Source organism: Arachis stenosperma, chromosome 2 (genome assembly GCF_014773155.1).
Source record: "Arachis stenosperma cultivar V10309 chromosome 2, arast.V10309.gnm1.PFL2, whole genome shotgun sequence".
NCBI classification, from domain to species: domain Eukaryota; kingdom Viridiplantae; phylum Streptophyta; class Magnoliopsida; order Fabales; family Fabaceae; genus Arachis; species Arachis stenosperma.
Genome location: NC_080378.1, coordinates 3944951 through 3965470, shown reverse-complemented (window position 1 = coordinate 3965470; position 20520 = coordinate 3944951). Strand labels below are relative to the sequence as shown.

Below are 20520 nucleotides of genomic sequence, written 5' to 3'. Positions count from 1 at the left end.
TCCTTGCTTTTCAATAACATTAAGCCAAAATCAGAAAACACAGTATCTGGTTCCCAACACCTTAATCCAGCCTAATTACCACCTCAAATGATCTTAGAATTAAATGAAGATATATATCCAATGTATAGGATTACATCTTGATATGTACACAAGCCACCTGCAGAAGATAGTAAAAACATTAAAAAAGTACATTTAATTCATCCATTTGTTTAATACATCTAAAAACAAATCTCAAATGTTGGATACATGGAAAAAGGATATTCCCTGTGTTTCAATTTTTGTTTGATGGTAATTGTTATCATCCTCTTTAAATATGATTTTCTTTTGAAACATATGAGTTAGCAAGTATTACATATAGCAAAGACTGTTTCTGAGAGTAAGAAAGGATATTTCTTTAACTACAACTGCAAAGTGAGAGCTTTCCCCATAAGTGGAAGAAAAGAATGCAAATTTTGCAGTTGGCATATGAGTTCAAGTGGTTAATGTTGTTTAAAGAAAGAGAAAAAAAATGACTTGAAGGAAAAGGAAATTTATGCATGTGTGAATTTAATTGTGGTAGCATGAGAAACATGAAGGTTAGGGAATTACCTGCTCAGAAATCTACGAATTTAATGGTGGGGATGTGGGAAATTTTGGGCCAGATTAGTTGATGCTTGTTCTTGCAGTGTTCTTCTAGCAAAGAACAACATCGAATTCGAAGTAGCAAGAGAGAGGGAGGCAGCTTTTCTCCTGCCATATTCTCCAGCTTCCAAAAGCTTGAAATGTGCAATTGCTGAAGGGAGGTGAGGCGGAGAAGCTCGTTGCACTCCAATGTCTCCAGATTCTTGAACCAGCATATCTCAAGAGTGGTAAGGGAAGGAAGGTGAGGCAGCGAACCCACCTCTGGGTATGACTTTATTATGCTCCCACTGCCACGACCTGAGATGGTGAGATGAGTGAGGTTGTCCAAGTTGCCCAACCATGATAGACCCCTCACTTGTTCCTCGCATTCTCTCACACTTAGCTCTTTCAGGTTAGCCGGCAAACCACCCTCTGGCCACCTACAAATGTTTGGGCAACCTTGTATGTCCAGAGACTCTAAGTTTGGGAGAAGAGTATTCATGCCAGGTGGCAATGCCTCCAACTTCGAGCACTTGCTAACATCGAGATGAGTCAAGTTGGGTGTAGCCAGTCCTTCTTGGGGAAAAGACACTAATTGGGAGCAGTTAAAGATGGTGAGACGTTGAAGAGAAGCGTGTGGTGGCTCTGACGTTGACACTGATTCCAGATTTGAACTCTCTTTTATCTGGAGATTCTTGAGAGTAGGAAAGGCATCCAACGACAATGAGGTCAGTGAATCACAGCTTTCATATATTTGTAGATCTACCAAATCATACTTCTGTTGTTGCTGGAGTAATTCAATGCGGTGGCAACGAAAGATTGTGAGTTTTTGCAAAGATTTGGGTAAACAATTGCCCCCCAAGGATACAACAGACTCAGACCATGAGATATATATTTCTTGGAGGGAATTTAGATGGTGGATGATCCTTGCCTTAAATGCACACTCCACCACAGATTCAAATCCACTAATTGATAACCTATCCCCATCAAGTCTCATCTTTTTACTCCATCTTTCACCATCTTGTATATTCAGTTGGCGCACTTTGGAAACATCCGATGAGGAAGAAACGATCCTCATTAATACCTGATTAACCATATCTCCCTGTAACATTCGACACGCTGTTATTTGAAGACTCTTAAGCTGAGGAAAGGCTTCTGAGTCAGGTAAGCTCCACTCCTCCCAACATGACATGTCATCAAATACCAATCTCTCCAGTGAGGGAAACGGTGCAATTGGCGAAGAATGTTGACGGCCTTCATTCTTGTAAAACTCCTTGCCAATGCTCGTCAGTTGATCAAATCTTTTGATGCTCAGGGACTTGAGAGATGGCAGCTGTCCAAGTGAAGGCAGCACGCAGCAATTCCAGCAATATTGTAGAGATACACTTGTCATGTTTTGGTACAAGGAATGCCCAATCCAGTCTGGAAATATTTTACCTTTGTATATATCAACAGTAAACTTTTTCAAGCCTGTGTGTGGTTGCAAGCCGTGGAGTATATCTTGTTCATCAGTATGTGTGTTTGAAACCATATCATCACCTGAAGACACAGACCATTTCAACAATAACTCATCAATGTGCTTCTTATCTATTATCCTTGCACTCCTTGCCTGATTGGCATCAACCACATTCTCCAATTTCTCAATCTCAAGTGATCAATGAAGATTTAAAAGCCCTCCTAACTCTTCCATTCCATTGTCTTCTTGCTTTCCCACCACAAACTTGCTTAAAATGTGCAACTGTTTTAATTTGCCCATTCCTTTTGGCATTTCTTTCAGAGGAGTACCCCTTATATCAAGATGCCGCAAATTCACAAGCTTATACATGCCATTGGCCAGCATAGTCAGCTTAAAACAATATTCTAGCTTTAATGTTTGTAAATTACACAACTTGCACAATGACTCGGGCAATACCACAATATCACTCCAAGAGAGATCCAAATAGCGCAATTGGATCAATTTATCTATTGAATCAGGAAATATATTGAGTCTACCAAAGGACAAAACTCTCAAATATTTATTCTTTGACAATATGTCACCTGGTAACGTTGCAAGTCCTTTCCTGGCATAAGCTCCATGTTCAAGATACAACAATGTCCTCAAAGATTCTATTTTATTAGAGGAGCATATTTTCTCAGGGATTGAATCACCGTATGACAAATGACGAGTTAGAATACTCATCTCTTCCTTTTCACTAAGTTCTTCTGAGAACTTACAATAAAGATTTCCAGCAAGAGAAGTTCCCAAGTCATGCATGAGATCATGCATCACAAAATACTTCCTAAAATAGTCCTCGCCCTGCTTGAAAAATAGTCTTGAAACCAAATCATCAAAACACTCTTGAGCAACTCCCTCTAAAGTCTCTCCCCTCTTTGGAGGTCGTAAAAGATTTTCAGCCATCCATAGCAAGATTAATTCATCTTTATCAAATTGATAATCTTTGGGATACAACGAACAATAAACAAAGCAGCGTTTTGAATGTTCAGGAAGATGATAGTAACTTATTAACAATGCAGGAACAATTTTACTATTTGGCATAGGAAATTCCCAAATGTCATTTGATAGTATTTTATTCCATTCTTCAACACGACGCTCTGAGCGCAGCAAGCATCCAAGTGTTTCTGCAGCTAATGGCAAACCATCACACCTCTTGACAATCTTTCTACCTATTTCTTCCAGTTCCGAGCTCCCATTTGATTCAGGAAAGGATGCATTGTCCGCAAAAATAGACCAACAATAATCGTCTGACAGTTCCTTGAGAGTGTAAGAGTTATAGTGTTGGACTATTCGACCAACATTTTCCTTGCAGGTAGTTAGAAGAATAGTGCTTCCTTTTCTCCCATGTTGAAAAGGGGTGACAAAACTATTCCACTTGTCAACATCTTCACTCCAAACATCGTCCAAAACAATGAAGAACTTCTTTTCTGACAGTTTTTCCTTCAAATGTTGTTGAAGTAAATCAAAGCTGTCAAGACTACAAACACCTGAAGAGATCCCCTTTATAACATTCTTAGTAGTCTCAACAACATCAAAATTTTCAGAAACACAAATCCATGCTTTCAGATCAACCCCGTCCATCAAATCCTTATTGTTGAACAGCCATTGTGCTAAAGTAGTTTTACCAACCCCACCCATACCAACAATAGAGCTGACGGACAAGTTATGATCATTGTTGTCATTGAGCATCTTGATTAGTGCCTGTTGATCACCATCCCTGCCGTACACATTCCCCTTTACAAGAGAAGTGGATGGAGGTCTCCATGAGGAGCTACTCGTTGGAATCTTTTCAAGACCAAGGGTATCTTTGAGTTTCTCAAGATCTTCTATTGTTTTAACCACCTCTTCTATCTTAGTCACCATCTTCCTATCAGACAAGTTAAGGAAGCTAGGAAGATGAGTGCGTACCTTGTTGCGAATTTCAGTTTTGATGAAGACACGGTCCAGCAAGTCATCGGCAGTGTAGAGAGCATCCCTGAGACTATCAAGCCATTTCCTTACACGATCGTTTCCAAACTGCTTGGCGTCAGCAACCAGAGCTTCAGCAGCCAAGAGAGCAGTCTTGAGCCTCTCAACCAACTTCCGGTCCAGCTTCCTGCCCACCACCAAGTTGACAAACTCAGGTGAAATGAGCATGTCAAGAACAACATTGGCGAATCCAGAAACTAAAGCTCCAACAACAAGTGCCTCAGCCATGATATGATACAGATCACAACAACAGCAAATGAATCAGTGAGTGATTGGGTTCTCAGAATGTAAGGAAGAGAGAGCAATATTGCAATAATGCTTGCGAGGTATTCAACAATAATAAAAGGCATATAAGCCAGATATTTACTTCATTTCTATATTCTTCTTTGAAGGTTGAAACACAATATTCAAATAGCAAAAGGGTGATCAACCGAAACTAGTCTTTATGGAAATTAATTAACTATATAATTTAAAGTAGGATCATCATCATATGATATCAATGCATATCATTCTTAATAACAACAATGGATAGTGTGAGGTTAAAATATGTTGGCAATATAGCATAGACATTGACTTCAAGTGGTAGCTGCCTTGAAGGTTACTCTTCTGTGTTTTTAATTCCGAGAGATGCAACAAATTAAAATTGCAACTTGATGAAGATTTAAGACTTTTTGCACAACCCAGCTAATAGCTAGTACGGGTCTCTAATATTTTAATGCTATAATAAATAGTTGAAACATTAAATAAGCAAATAATTGAAATGATTATTAAACTTAAATGTGATAGAATGGGAGAAAGAGTGTGAAATATCTATTTACATGTACAAATAATAGTTTTTCTTTTTTCACTAGAGAAATGGTATTCCGTGTCAATAGCTAATATGCCACGTACACAACTCCATTAACGAATTAGCACTTGATACATGAGACAATTTATAGAGATTAATGGCGTTCATTTGATCCATGTAACCAATTCCACCTAATGGGTACGGCTTTATTGTTGTTGTATCTTTTAAGACAATTTTGTCAAAATCTAAATCTTTTGACATCTGTAATCTTCCAAGCAAGTAACAACCAGCTAAATCATTGCATAGTTGATGCAATTCTTTGAGCAGTCAGATTAGAACTTGTTAAGATCATGATGCTTGATAATTGCCAGTCAGTTGCAGATTACTTATGGAATGATTTCGCTATAGTGGTAGGCTCAAACTTGTACCGGAATGAGCTGTGGCAATTTAGATGCAGATGGTGATGAACAAAGGTCACATTTTCAACCTCTATTCTCTACAGTACGTTACTAACCACTTGAAGACATTTAAATACAAGCCCAGTCCAATCATACAGAAATTCAGTCTTTAATTCATGTTCTAAATCTCTAATACATAAAGTAAGGTTACATTTGTAAAACAATTCATTATGCTTACTTTTCAATAATATATCCCTAGCAGAGATTATCTAGGGGGTAAAAAAAATTCATATCAATTTCTCACCACAGATTTGCCAGGTGACATTCAGCAAATAAAATACCAGTTGAACAACACGTATGGCAGAGGCAATCTGAAGAATACAATGTACCATAAATTCTTTAGTTCATGGAAACTGTATGGAGAAACCAGTACCAGTTTTTGTGATATTCACAGGGCCAAAGTCCTCCAGGTCAGAATCAGAACCCATGTAATTGTAATCATGCCACGGGGAGTTTTCGTCTTCTCCCTTTCTGTTCAAAGGAACATGCAACTCTGAAACCGGAACAGGAAGAGGTTCTTCATTAAAGTACTTGTCATGGAGCAGCTCCGTTGCTGTAGCTCTCTTGGCCGGATCATAACAAACCAGCTTTTTTACTAGAGACACTTCATCGAGGGAGCGATTGGGCAGGCAAGCTTCAAGCCCAGGAGGGTTTTCCACTTTACTAAATGAGATTATTCCATAATCGGGAAGTTTGGAACAACCTGGCCATGCTTTCTCGTCGAGGTTGCCCAAAACATTAATAATCCTACTAAGCTGATCAATATCGGCTGTTCCAGGAAATAAGGGCTCCAGTGTTAAGAGCTCTGCAAATATACATCCCAAAGACCATAGATCAATTTCTAAACCATAGTTTGTGGATCCATAAAGGAGCTCAGGAGCCCTAAACCAACGAGTTCCAACACATGACGTGAGACAACCCGATTCTTCTCCTTCGTCCTCCCTTGCTTCATAACTAAAGCTGGATTTCAAAGGGTCATCATCTATATCACTTGTTGTGCACGTTGCAAGACAGGAGGTATTTCCATCAGGAATGTTTGTATCCTTATCAATGTCATCTGCAGATCTCTTTGTTTTCAGTTCATCCAAGACTCTAAAATATTCTTCGCGAAGGACAGTTCCCTGCTCTTGATTTCCAGACCCTGCTTGGAGTGAAGAACCATCATGTTCATAAGTTTGTGGGTTCTCCTCAGAAGTATCAAATCCTGGCTCCCCAAGTATCCTTGCCTGAAAACACAGTGAATCCAAATTTCATGAAACCTTCACTATCCTGAAAAAATAAGTAGTAATAAAGACAAGTAACTTAATTGAGACTAGACTACAAATTTCTTATCATTTATCATCTTTTATTGCACTCGAAATCCCTAAACATGCAAATTGTGTGACATAAATTCACCCTCATCATTCCTTTACAGAGAAAATTTGTCCCACATAAATTTCGTATCATTTCTTAGAGGCTTAATCGAATCTAGTAGTACTCAAAAAAATTGTAATCAGGTATCATAATCAGTAACTAAGCTGATAAACAAAAAGTAAACGGAATTAACTACCTGTCCAAAATCTGCCAACTTGAGAATTCCATCATCTCCGATCAACAGATTACCGGGCTTCAAATCCCGATGCACGATCATGTTCCGGTGACACGAATCAACACCGCATAGGATCTGCATCATCCACCGCTTAATCTCCCCGACGGGGAGTCCATTCTTCTTCTTCTTCGCGTCATCAATAACGGTTGCGAGATCCGTCCTTAGGTACTCGAGCACGAGCACAGCGTCCTCATCTTCACGCCAAAAGTACTCGTGCAAAACGACGACGTTTGGAGAACCCTGGAGAATCTGAAGCGCATCAATTTCGCGAAACGCGGACTGGTAATCGTGGATTTCTTTGAGTGCGACGATTAGATCGTCGGAGAGGCGTCGGCCGCGGTACACGTCGGCGTAAGCTCCGGCGCCGACGCGCTCCAGGATCTGGTACTTGGCGATGATTTCGGATCTAGTGTGGATGCTCCAGCTCTTAGATGGAGGATCCATGGTGACGTTACTCCAGTGTGCACGTTAGTCCCTCACCACCACGCTCATGCCACTGCCACGTGGATGATGATCTAGAGAGAAACGATGTAAGTGATCATATTGGCGCCGGAAAAGGTTGATGCCGCCGGCGAAGGAGCGGTGGAAGGCGCTGGCCGTGATGAAGATGGATGGATAGGGACAATGAAGTAACTGCGATAAAATTCATAACAGATGAGATTAGGTTTGAGTTTGAGAGAAGTGATAGGGGTAAAATAGGAATATCAATGATATGTTCAAAATATTAAATTAAAAGGATAATATACAATGTTTAATACTTTAATATTACCAAAGAGACATGGAAGATAATATTCGAATTGATACCAAATGTATGTGAGTTTTAATTTAGTCTTTAAAATTTTAATGATGTTTATTTAATTTTTAAATTTTGTAAAGAAATTCATGATATTAGAATAATTTTTTACGCATAGAGATTAATAGAATATTAGTGTGGATAATCAGATATTATGTTGGATTCTATATTTTGTTTTGATAATTTTAAATATTAAAAATAATATTATAAGTAGTATTTATTAAAAAAAAATTTCATAAAATAAATTATACAACATCATTATTTTTAGACGATTTGAGTACTAAAATCAAAATCAAGTCATTTACAAGTTTTAAGATGGCATCAGATTGTTAATGTCAATTGCTCATTAATATTTGTGTGCCCAAAGGTATTCGAAAGGACTAATATAAGTTATGTTATAAAGTTTGGAGACTAAGCAGAGATCATTAAAATTTCAGAAACTAAAATAAAATTAATATGTAAATTCAGAAACCAAATTAAGTATTAACTCTATAAAAATGAGATGCCACTAATTTTTACTATTTTACCTTGTATGATTTAGTTTTGAGAGAAAACTCTTAAACAACTCTTGATAATTACTTCAAAAGACAACAAGACCGTCAACAATAAAATATACCATTTTCAGCTCCAAATTTTTATTTCTATGAGACTGATTAACCCTTCTATTAATATTTTCTCTCTGTATTAATGGAATAAGCCTACATAGCATGTTAAACAATTAATTTATTCATTAAGAGCTAACTAAAATTAACAAATTCTTTTTTGTTGAAAATCTCGTTATCTTTTAAAGATAGAGTAATGTTACATGTACAAGTTATTTTGGCAATTATGTCCAACCAAGTTAGCCCAACTACAATAAAAAACTATTCTCAAAATAAAATTCGTGACACGCGCTCCAGTGCTTTACCAGCACATAATTCAAAGAGTTTGCACTACATGTACAAGTCTTTTTACACTTTCTGCGGCACACAAATTTTTGTTTGAGAGCACACAAATTTGCATATAACACAAACTTATCGATATAGCACACAAATTTTTATTTGAGAGCACACAAATTTCAAAGCATAGCACACAAATTTGCATATAACACAAACTTATCGATATAGCACACAAATTTTTGCATATAATACACAAATTTTTTAATCATAGCACACAAATTTTTGAAGCACAGCACACAAATTTTTGCTTCACTAAAATTTAAATGTGTCTATTCTTCTATTGAGTTCTTTTACACATTTATTTTTTCTCTTTTTTTTCTTCAAAGTGTATAAACCAATCACCATTCATTGTAAGCCAATGTTACATTTCAGGTTCTATTTTTCAAAAGACACATACTTACATTTCAGGTTCTATTTTTCAAAAGACACATACGCACAAAAAGATGTTCTTGACAAATTTATTGACATAACACACAAATTTTTATACGTAATATACATATTTTCGAAGCATAGCACACAAATTTTTGTTACACCAAAATTTATATGTATATTCTTTTGGAGTTCTATTACACATTTATTTTTTTTTTCTTTTTTTTCGTGGTATGTAAACCGATTACCATTCATTGCAAACAAATATTACATTACAGGTTTCATTTCCAAAAAAAAATACACATACATCTTTGAGTGCGCTCAACGCATCTTCTTTGTGTTCATGCAATGTGGTCCTTAGATACAAAAGGTGCAAATCAACTTTAAAGGGTATGTTTAAAACGAGCTCAACAATTATGTGTTTATTGAATAAGTCACACTTATATAGACCATTAGATTTTATTAGATAAAAATCAAAGGCTACTATAAAAGAAGAGTATTGATGGACTCTAATAAATATAAAATATTCTAGTACATAAATAAATGCTTTAAATGGCAATACTTTAAACGGTAACAGAATCTTTTATTTTTAAATAATTAAATATAAAATATATAAACATAAAATATATGAGTATTTTTTTATTTATTAAAATTAATTATTATGCAAAAAAAATTTATAATATTAGAAAATTATATTAAAATAATACTTTAGACTTTAACATAAAAATATAAAATAATTAAAATTTTATTTTATATTACTTGATAAATAATTTGATTATTATATTCAAAATTTATTAATTAATTATTTTTATTAAAGATATTATTATATAATATAATTTTTCATAAAAAAATTTTAAAAATATAATTTATTTAAATTATTATATATAATACATGAAAATATTAATTTTTTATTTTTTTATTTTTTTTAAAAAAACAAAATAAATAATATCATTTTAAATCCATATCTAAATAAAAAAGTTAATATTTTCATGTATTATCTATAACGTTTTAAATAAATTTTATTTTTACAAATATTTTGATAAAAAATTATTTTATATAATAATATATTTAACAAAGTAATTAGTTAATAAATTTTAAATATAATAATTTAATTATTTGTCAAGTAATATAAAATAAATTTTAATTATTTTATATCTTTATGTTGTAGTTTACAAAATTATTTTAATATTATAAAAAAATTTTGTATAATAATTAATCTTAATGAATAAAAAGCCTTATATTTCTTGTATTTATTTATTTTATATTTTTTAAAACAAAAAATTTTTACCTTTATATATTAAAACATGTGATAATATTCTTATTAACATATATTTTTTTTGGTGACTTATTAACATATATATATATATATATATATATATATATATATATATATATATATATATATATATATATATATATATATATATATATATATATATATATATATATATTAGGGGTGGTAAAATGGGTCAAATTCGTCGGATCGACCTGCTGAACCCACTAAAAAAGGTGGATCGGGCTAGGATTTGAAACCTGTCAAATTAAAAAAGTTCACCAAATTATGTATATATGTTCCAATTATGTGACTTTATTTATTTTATTTTACAATTTCTTATATATGTTCAAATTATGTGACTTATTTTTTAAAATAAAGATGGTTCTATTGACAAATATTATTTTAAACAATTTTATTGAAGTTAAAAATTTTAAAAAAGATAATAAAAAATTATATTATAATTTATCTATTTTTTATTTGTATTTAATTTTTTAATTATTATTTTTTAGTTAATTTTAATTAATTTTATTTTTCAAAAAAAAAGTCAAACGGACTAGCATTTTATACCCACTTTAGTTGGCAGGCTGGGCCGACCCGTTCCGTTTATGGTGCGGACCTAGGAGGGACGGGACGGGTTGGGGCGGACCGGCCCGCATTGCCACCCCTAATATATATACTATCTAGTAATTTTGTATATATTAAATAATTATAATCATATAATAATATTGAAATAAAAAAACATATTAAATCTGTTACAGTATAATAATTCAAAATATCATTTTAATATGATTTTTTAATATTATAAAAAAAATTTGCATAAAAAATTTGCGAGTTTGGCGAATTTTTTTAATTTGACAGGTTTCAAATATTAGTCCGACCCACCTTTTTTAGCGGGTTCGACGGGTCGATCCGACGGACTCGACCCGTTTTGCCACCCCTAAATTATATATATTAAGAAGATTATCACATATTTTATTATATAAAAGTAGAAATTTTTTGTTCTAAAAAATATAAAATAAATAAATACAAAAAATATATTTTTTTATTCATTAAGATTAATTATTATGTAAAATTTTTTTATAATATTAAAATAATATTTTAAACTACAATATAAAAATATAAAATAATTAAAATTTATTTTATATTACTTGACAAATAATTAGATTATTATATTTAAAATTTATTAACTAATTATTTTGTTAAATATATTATTATATCATATAATTTTGTATCAAAATATTTGTAAAAGTAAAATTTAAAAAATTTATATATAATACATGAAAATATTAACTTTTTTATTTAGATATGTATTTAAAATTGTATTATTTATTCTATTTTTCTAAAAAGAATAAAAAAATAAAAAATTAATATTTTCATGTATTATATATAATATTTTAAATAAATTATATTTTTAAAATATTTTATAAAAAATTATAATATATAATAATATCTTTAATAAAAGTAGTTAGTTAATAAATTTTAAATATAATAATATAATTATTTGTCAAGTAATATAAAATAAAATTTTAATTATTTTATATTTTATGTTACAGTTTAAAATATTATTTTAATATAATTTTTAATATTATAAAAAATTTTTGTATAATAATTAATTTTAATAAATAAAAAATACACATATATTTTATATTTATATATTTTATATTTTATTAATTAAGAATAAAAAATTCTGTTGCCGTTTAAAGTATTGTGTATTAAAGTATTGCCATTTAAAACATTTATTTATATACTAGGATATTCTATATTTATTAGAGTCCATCAATGCTCTTCTTTTATATTAGTCTTTAATTTTCATCTAATAAAATCTAATAGTCTATATGAGTGTGGCTTATTCAATAAGCACATAATTGTTGAGCTCATTTTAGGCATACCCAACTTTAAATACAATGGTTCTAAAAAAGTTTAACGATCGTCTCGTCTTTTTTTGCAGTTGTCCATCAACATTACAAATACCGTACCACATTATATGTGTAAATTAAACAAATTAAAACAACACATACCCCTTCATTTTCACAGCACACAAATAATAAACACCAAGATCCAAAAGAAGATGGCACATGACCAGAATGAACGGGTTTGGAGAAGTCCAGGTGAATAACGAGTGTTGAAAAAATTAAAAACTTATTTGTAATTAAATTTAATAAAATTTTAATTTTTTTTCGGATAAAAAAATAGAGTTTTATTATCATTATTTTACTATTTAAGAGAAATATCAAAATTTATTTTTCAATAAATAATAATATACTTATATCATTGGTTTTTTTTTCACCCCTCTTTCTCTTTCTCTTTATCTAAGCTTCTTTTTTCATCAATTTTGTTGGCTAATCTGAAAAATGCAATAATAAGAATATAGAAGATATAATTAATTTGGGCTAATTGAGTGATTAATTTATTCGTTTATTTGAATAAGTGTTGTAAATTTGAATTTCATTTTATGTATGTAGAAATTTATTGATCATGGCTCAGATCCATAACAGATTAATCTTTAACCTATATTAAGTTGAAAAATAATTAAATAACGTAAATAACAAAAAAAAATAAAGAAGATATATTCTTTGTCTTCTCTTCTCAAAATAAAATTCTCAAAGCAGCGGTAACTACCATGTGTATCATCATATTTATTCATGAGTTACCAAAAATATCATTATTCTTTATTTTTTTCACAAGAAACTTCTTAGAATCGACAAAATTACTTGGTTATTGCTACAATGTCTATAACTAAATGGCTAGCACAAATTTAAAGAAGTAGAATTTACTTATAGTTTCTTTTTCTTACCAAAAAATAGTTATATTTAGTCGTAAAATTTTTACTTTTTAAAAATAACTTATAAAAATTAACTTTTAAAAGATAACTTTTTAAAAGTTGTAGCATTTATATTAGGTAAATTAAATCAAAAATAACTTTTAATAAACATAAGCAACATCAATTGATTTTGGTAAAATAGCTTTTGTTACGATGGGTAACCAGAGATTAATAAGATGGATGGCTTTGGTTGGCCCAATCGTCCGCGGATGGTGGCTTCCGAGCTGGTTTGCACGTTGGAGCCTCCTTCCGACTTGCGCTCGTGAGTGAATAGGGGGTGGTACCTGCAAAAACACTCCGATGCCTGAGTTAGCAAGGGTGTGAGCAGGTCTAGAGAGTATTGGGCTTAGAGATACCTGAGGGGTGTCAGTGTATTTATAGTGGTGAGCCAATAACCACCGTTGGAGTAGTGCAATATTTTTAGGGTGTTAACCGTCCCATTATCTTTAGGGAGGTTAAGATATGGCTCGATAAAGTAGTTAGAGAGATTTTAGGGGCAGTTACTCATTTGAATGAGTGCTTATCTGCCAACTATTCTCTGTCCCGACTTCTTGGGAGTAAGTCGGGTTTGGCACCGACTTCTTAGTGTGAAGGTTGGTGCTTAGTAAGGCTCAATCCTCCGAACTAGGCCTTTTATTTGGACCTGGGCCTTCATTATTGGGCCAGGGTATGAACAGTGCCCCTACTTGAGCCCAAGATTCCTTTAGTGCTTGGGTTCAAGTATTTAACTCGGGTTCGTAGCCGACTTTCTCGGAGTAAACACGGGTTTTTAAACCGACGTGATTTTCGCGACCTTTTGTTTCTGACAGTTACGTCTATTCAAGCGTCGTGTCCGTTAGGGATGCACTTAGGGATTGATGGCTTTGGTAACAGTGCACTCTCATTAATGACTGCTCCGTTTTTACCATTATGCCCCTTAGCATGTTCATAAATACTTTCCCTCTCTTTCATTTTTTTGTTTCTGCAATTTTTCAAATTTGCTTTGTTCTTCGTTCGTGCTGCATTCTTGCGTTTGAAGACTTCTGCTTCCTTCAACCTCCACCTTTTCAGATAAAGGTTAGCTTTTCTCCTTTTATGATACGCCTTGTGTTTGCATGCTTTTATTTTGCGGGTAGATAGGTTGGTTTGTAGATTTTGGCTTCGTGTCTCCTCCCTTTAGAGACCGTGTTTTTTGATTTTTTTTTTCTTTTTGTAGGTTTCTGTCACCTTTTATAAGAAAAAGAAAATGGCTTCTGTAGATGTTCTTTCTCAGTGGGTTGATGTTACGGTCCTGGGGGAGGAACCCTTGGTCGATGCTGAGTTTATTACTCACCTTCGTACTCACCACAGGGTTTGTACTTCGGAGGAGGACGAGCCAAAATATGAGTTGGTAATCCCAGGTCCGGAAGATCGGGTTTGTTTTGGGAGGGCCAATGAGGCGGCCCCTCATTTTTTCTTTATGTATGAGTGTATGATCACCCGTTTGGGTGTTTTTCTTCCTTTTTCAGATTTTGAAATATCTGTTTTACACCACTGTCGAGTTGCCCCTACCCAACTTCACCCCAACTCTTGGGGTTTCTTGAAAATTTACCAGTTTATTAGCCATGCTTTGGACTTCCCGACCTCTTTGAGGATTTTCTTCTTTCTTTTTCACATGACTAAGCCCTTTAGTGGGCTAAACAATAAACAACAATGGGTTTCCTTCCGAGCCATACAAGGTCGGAGAATTTTTACCCTTTTTGACGAGTCCTTCCATGACTTTAAAAATTACTTTTTCAAAGTGCAAGCTGTAGAGGGTCACCACCCCTTTTTTCTGGACGACAACTCCTCTCCTCGCTTTCCCTTATACTGGCTGGAGGCTTCTCCTTGTGAAAAGTACAGCCTAGACGATCTGGACGAGGTGGAGGCGGCCATTGTGGGGTTTTTCCGAGAAGTGTGGGGGAGGGCCCCATACTTGGACACTAAGAAATTCCTCCAAGGGTCGCCGACCTTTGTTTAGTCGCAACTAGGTAGTATACGTATTCCTTTTCTTCCGACTTGTATCTGCCGACTTTTGGTTTGCTGACTTGTAATCTTTGCTATTTGTCTTTTTTGCAGACATGGCAAGGAAGAATGCTCAGAAATCTTACCAAAGAGTTTAGGAGGCTAAGGCAAAGTCCCGAGCCAGGGCAGGTGGTGCCAGGGCAGTCATCTCTCCTCTTCCTCCTCCTCCTCCTCCTCCCCAAAACGTGGGGACTCCCTCTCAGCCTATTGTGATTTCTTCAACTTTGTCTCGGCCACTCCCTTCCGCCCGACTTCTTCCTGAGCCGGAGAGGAAGAAGCGCAAGACTTTAGAGTTTGGCTCTTCTTTTGATGGTGGGGTTAAGGCGGATGCTCTCGCATTCGTCCGAAAGAACATCTATCCTCATATAAGTATGGATGATGTTTCTGTTCGAAACCACCTCACCGCTCTGGCTGAGGAGAGTTTTAGGGCGGCGGGTGTTTGTGGGAAGCTTTTGGACATTTTTGAGAAGACTCCTCTCAGCTCTTTGGGGGTAACCTCGAAGGTTGAAGAGTTGGAGGGGAGGCTTCTTTCTTACCAGGACCACGAGAGGGAGTTGAAGGAGGAGGTAGCTAAACTAAGGGCGGAGAGGGATAGCCTTCGGGAGAAGGAGAGCAAGCTGCGGGCCCAATGCAACATGGAGGCGAACTTGAGGAAGACAGCACAGGAGAGTTATCAGAGTTTATTTCAAGATCTTGTGTCTGTGAAGAAGGATTTGCTGAATTCTCAGAATGCGTACGCCGAGTTGGAGGACTCTATCGCTGATGGTGCCGAGGAGTCTTGGAGGATTTTCCTGGAGCAAGTCAGAGTTATCGCTCCCGACTTGGATCTTTCTCCTTTACATCCTGATAAAGTTGTCATTGATGGTGCTATCGTGGATCCTCCTGTCCCCGTGATTGTCTCCGAGTCAGAATTGAAGACTCGGGGGCAGAGGATCATTGAGTCCCCTCCTCGTTCTAAGGACGCTCCGAGTTCTTCAGTTGTTCCTCCGATTTCCTCTTCATCTCCTGTGGCTGCCTCTCTTCCTGGTCCTGATGGCGCTCTTCCTGGCTCTGGTGGTGGTGATCCGTCTACTCCTCTGAAAAAGTAACTTTTTATGGCTATATGGGGGCTCGGCCTGTGAGTCCCCCTCTTTTTTTTTAGACTTTTATTTCTTGTTAGTTGGTTGAACAATTTCTTTTGGCCTTTTAAGGCCGTAAACAAAATATTTTATGCGTGCCCTTTTTAATAAGGGTTTTAACTTAACAAAATAAATACCCTTTTTTGGATAAGGGTTTTAGTTACCTTATGTGCGTATGCCTTTTTGATTTTCTGAATTCCCCTTGACCTTTTCTTGAAAAACCTTTCTTTTTGGCTTTGTTTGTTTTTCTGAGCTTTTTGTTTAAGGACTTTTGGGACAGCCTTTAAACTTCTTCCTAGGTTTTCCTATCTCTTTTCGTTATCCCTTATACTCAACTTTGTTTTAGCGAGTTCTTATGACTTAGGTTATTTTTGCGATGCGTTTTTCTTCTACTCGGTTTTGCACTCCGATTTATGGATCGAAGTGTTCCCGAGCTTTCCTACTCGGGATCTCGTTTCGACTTATGAGTCGGATTTGTTCCCGAGTTTTTACGATCGACTCATATAACCTCTTTACACCGACTTGTACCTCGTCGTTTTATCCTGACGACCACTTAGGTTGATTCATGGGATTTTCACGTTTTGTCGAGCTTAAGTCGGCGCGTTTCGTAGAAAGACAAAAAATAAAAAATGAAAAGGATTTTACAAGAGATATCGTAGATGAAAAAAGATCTTTATTAATCGGGGAGGTACCTTTTTGCAACTAAGGGTTTTGATAGTCTATTTCCCTTAGCCTCTACTATGATGCCTCGTTAAAAACCCTTCTCCAGAAAAAACCCTTTTGGGAAAAAATCATGAAGTTGGGAAAAGAGTACATCAGGGAGTAGAGTTCGCTTTTAACTATAGTACCTTTTCATGTTACAAGCATGCCACGACCTCAGGAGCAAGGTGCCGTTCAGGTCGATTATTTTATAATAACCTTTTCCTAAAACTTCATTGACTTTGTATGGTCCCTTCCAGTTTGCGGCGAGCTTGCCTTCTCCTGATTTGTTGACTCCAATGTCGTTTCTGATTAAGACCAAATCATCTGGAGCAAATGTTCTTCGAATGACTTTCTTGTTGTACCTTGTAGTCATCCTTTGCTTTAACGCTACTTCTTTTATCTGGGCATTTTCTCGGACTTCGGGGAGCAAGTCGAGCTCCTCTTTGTGCCCCTGTATGTTTCCGATCTCGTCGTGGAGAATTACCCTTGGGCTTTGCTCATTGATTTCTATTGGTATCATTGCCTCCACACCATAGACTAGTCGGAAGGGTGTTTCTCCAGTGGCGGACTGGGGTGTTGTCCTGTAAGCCCATAGTACTTGAGGGAGCTCTTCAGCCCAAGCTCCTTTTGCTTCTTGTAGTCTCTTCTTTAGTCCTGCCAGTATGACTTTGTTGGCTGCCTCGGCTTGCCCATTGGCTTGTGGGTGCTCCACCGAGGTGAACTGATGTTTGATTTTCATACTGGCTACTAAGCTTCTGAAGGTAGCATCGGTGAACTGGGTTCTATTATCCGTAGTGATGGAATAAGGTATCCCATATCTTGTGATGATATTTTTGTAGAGGAATCTCCGACTTCTTTGAGCGGTGATGGTGGCCAATGGTTCTGCTTCTATCCACTTTGTGAAATAATCTATTCCCACGATCAGGTATTTGACTTGTCCAGGCGCTTGGGGAAAAGGACCTAACAAATCCATTCCCCATTTTGCAAAAGGCCATGGAGAAGTGATACTGATAAGCTCTTCTGGTGGAGCCACGTGGAAATTTGCATGCATTTGACATGGTTGACATTTTTTCACAAATTCTGTGGCATCTTTCTGCAAGGTCGGCCAGTAGAATCCAGCTCGGATTACTTTCCTGGCTAGTGACCTTGCTCCGAGATGGTTACCGCAGATTCCACTATGTACTTCCTCCAATACCTCGGTGGTTCTTGAGGTCGGTACACACTTTAACAATGGTGTTGATATCCCCCTTCTGTAGAGGATATTTCTCACCAAGGTGTAGTATTGTGCTTCCCTTCGGATCTTTTTAGCTTCTTTCTCCTCGTTAGGGAGGATGTCGAATTTCATGTATTCAACTAGGGGGTTCATCCATCCGAGGTTTAAACCGACTACCTCAAGTACTTCTTGTTTATCTTTTATTACTGAGGGTTCCTAGAGGGTTTCTTGGATCAGACTTCTGTTGTTCCCTCCTGGTTTGGTACTTTCTAACTTGGATAGGGCGTCTGCTCTACTGTTCAGATCCCGAGTTATGTGTTTGACCTCGGTTTCTGCAAAGCGCCCGAGGTATTCCAAAGTTTTTTCCAAGTACCTCTTCATATTGGGGTCCTTTGCCTGATACTCTCCACTTATTTGGGAGGTCACCACTTGCGAGTCGCTGTATATCATCACCTTTGTAGCACCGACTTCTTCTGCTAGTTTTAGCCCAGCAATCAAGGCTTCATATTCTGCCTGATTATTTGAGGCAGGGAATTCAAATTTTAGAGAAACCTCTATCTGGATTCCTCTTTCATCTACCAATATTATGCCTGCGCCGCTTCCCGTTTTGTTGGAGGATCCATCTACATAGAGTTCCCATGTAGTTGGTTTTTCCTCTTGATCCCCTGCGTATTCTGCAACGAAGTCGGCGAGGCATTGAGCTTTGATCACTGTCCGAGTTTCATATCTTAAGTCGAACTCGGAGAGCTCTATTGCCCATTGAACCATTCTCCCTGCAACATCCGTTTTTTGGAGGATTTGCTTCATGGGTTGGTTCGTACGGACTCTTATGGTGTGAGCTTGAAAGTAAGGCCGTAACCTTCGCGAGGCTACTACCAAGGAGTAAGCAAACTTTTCTAGTTTGTGGTACCTTAGTTCGGGGCCTTGTAGAACTTTACTGATGAAGTAGACTGGATGTTGTCCGACCTCGTCTTCTTTTATCAGGGCTGACGAGACAGCCTTGTCTGCTACGGACAAGTATAGGACGAGGTCTTTCCAAGGTATGGGTCGGGTTAGAATAGGAGGTTGGCTTAAAAACCTTTTAAACTCCTGGAATGCCTCCTCGCATTCAGGAGTCCATTCGAACTGGCTTCCCTTTCTTAATAAGGAGAATAGTGGCAGGGATTTCAGTGCCGAACCTGCCAAAAATCTGGAAAGAGCTGCGAGTCGGCCGTTTAGCTGCTGGACTTCTCTCAAACAGGTCGGGCTTTTCATTTCTAGGATGGCTCTACACTTGTCGGGATTAGCTTCGATCCCTCTTTGTGTTAGCATAAACCCTAGAAATTTCCCTGCTTCCACCGCGAAGGCGCATTTTGCGGGGTTTAGTCTCATCCCGTGCAGCCTTATGGTGTCAAAGACTTGAGAGAGGTCTGATAAGAGGTCGACTTCTTTCTTGGTCTTTAACAGCATGTCGTCGACGTATACTTCCATTAGACTCCCCAGATGAGGGGAAAACACTTTATTCATCAACCTTTGATATGTGGCCCCTGCATTCTTTAATCCGAATGGCATGACCACGTAGCAGAAATTAGCTCTGGGTGTGATGAATGATGTTTTCTCCTGGTCGGGTTCGTACATCGGGATTTGATTATATCCCGAGTAGGCATCCATAAATGATAAGTATTGGTACCCCGAGCTAGAGTCTACTAGGGTATCAATACTTGGCAAGGGATAAGGGTCCTTAGGACATGCCTTATTTAAGTCGGTGTAGTCGACACACATTCTCCATTTGCCATTTTGGTTTTTTGACTAGCACTACATTGGCTAGCCATGTTGGGTACTTGACTTCTTTGATGAAGCCAGCTTCCAGGAGCGCCTGTACTTGTTCTTCCACTATTAGGGCTCGTTCTGGGCCGAGCTTGCGTCTTCTTTGTTGTACAGGTTGGGATCCTGGATAAACCGAGAGCTTGTGGGACATGAGCTCGGGGTCAATCCCGGGCATGTCAGAGGCCTTCCAGGCGAAGAGGTCGGAATTATCTCTTAGGAGCCTGGTCAACCCTTGTTTTAGAGTTTCCCCTAGGTTGGCTCCTATATGAGTGTTCTTCCCTTCCTCTTTACCAACCTGTACCTCCTCGGTTTTTCCTCCCGGTTGTGGTCGCAGCTCTTCTCTGGCCCTTGCGCCACCGAGCTCTATTGTGTTAACTTCTCTGCCCTTTCCCCTTAGGTTTAGGCTTTCATTGTAGCACTTCCTTGCAAACTTTTGATCTCCCCTTACCGTTGCTATTCCCGCTGAGGTTGGGAATTTCATGCAGAGGTGAGGAGTAGATACCACTGCTCCGAGTCGATTGAGGGTAGCTCTGCCGATTAGAGCATTATATGTTGACCCCACATCG

At 36.6% G+C, this 20520-nt stretch overlaps 3 protein-coding genes across 3 annotated transcripts; all 3 read right to left on the bottom strand.

The window, feature by feature from the left end:
• Positions 1-592: 592 nt before the first annotated feature.
• Positions 593-2131, bottom strand: LOC130962391 (putative disease resistance protein At3g14460). The gene has a single exon (XM_057888610.1). It carries the CDS (start codon positions 2129-2131, stop codon positions 593-595), a length of 1539 nt encoding a protein of 512 aa, XP_057744593.1.
• Positions 2132-2254: 123 nt separating this feature from the next.
• Positions 2255-4291, bottom strand: LOC130962390 (putative disease resistance RPP13-like protein 1). The gene has a single exon (XM_057888609.1). It carries the CDS (start codon positions 4289-4291, stop codon positions 2255-2257), a length of 2037 nt encoding a protein of 678 aa, XP_057744592.1.
• Positions 4292-5356: 1065 nt separating this feature from the next.
• On the bottom strand, positions 5357-7589 carry LOC130961439 (cyclin-dependent kinase F-1-like). Its single transcript, XM_057887330.1, has 2 exons — positions 6858-7589; positions 5357-6534 (listed from the first exon to the last, which is right to left on the bottom strand). Exons 1-2 carry the CDS (start codon positions 7338-7340, stop codon positions 5653-5655), a joined length of 1365 nt encoding a protein of 454 aa, XP_057743313.1. The 5' UTR covers positions 7341-7589; the 3' UTR covers positions 5357-5652.
• Between the last annotated feature and the right edge of the window lie 12931 nt (positions 7590-20520).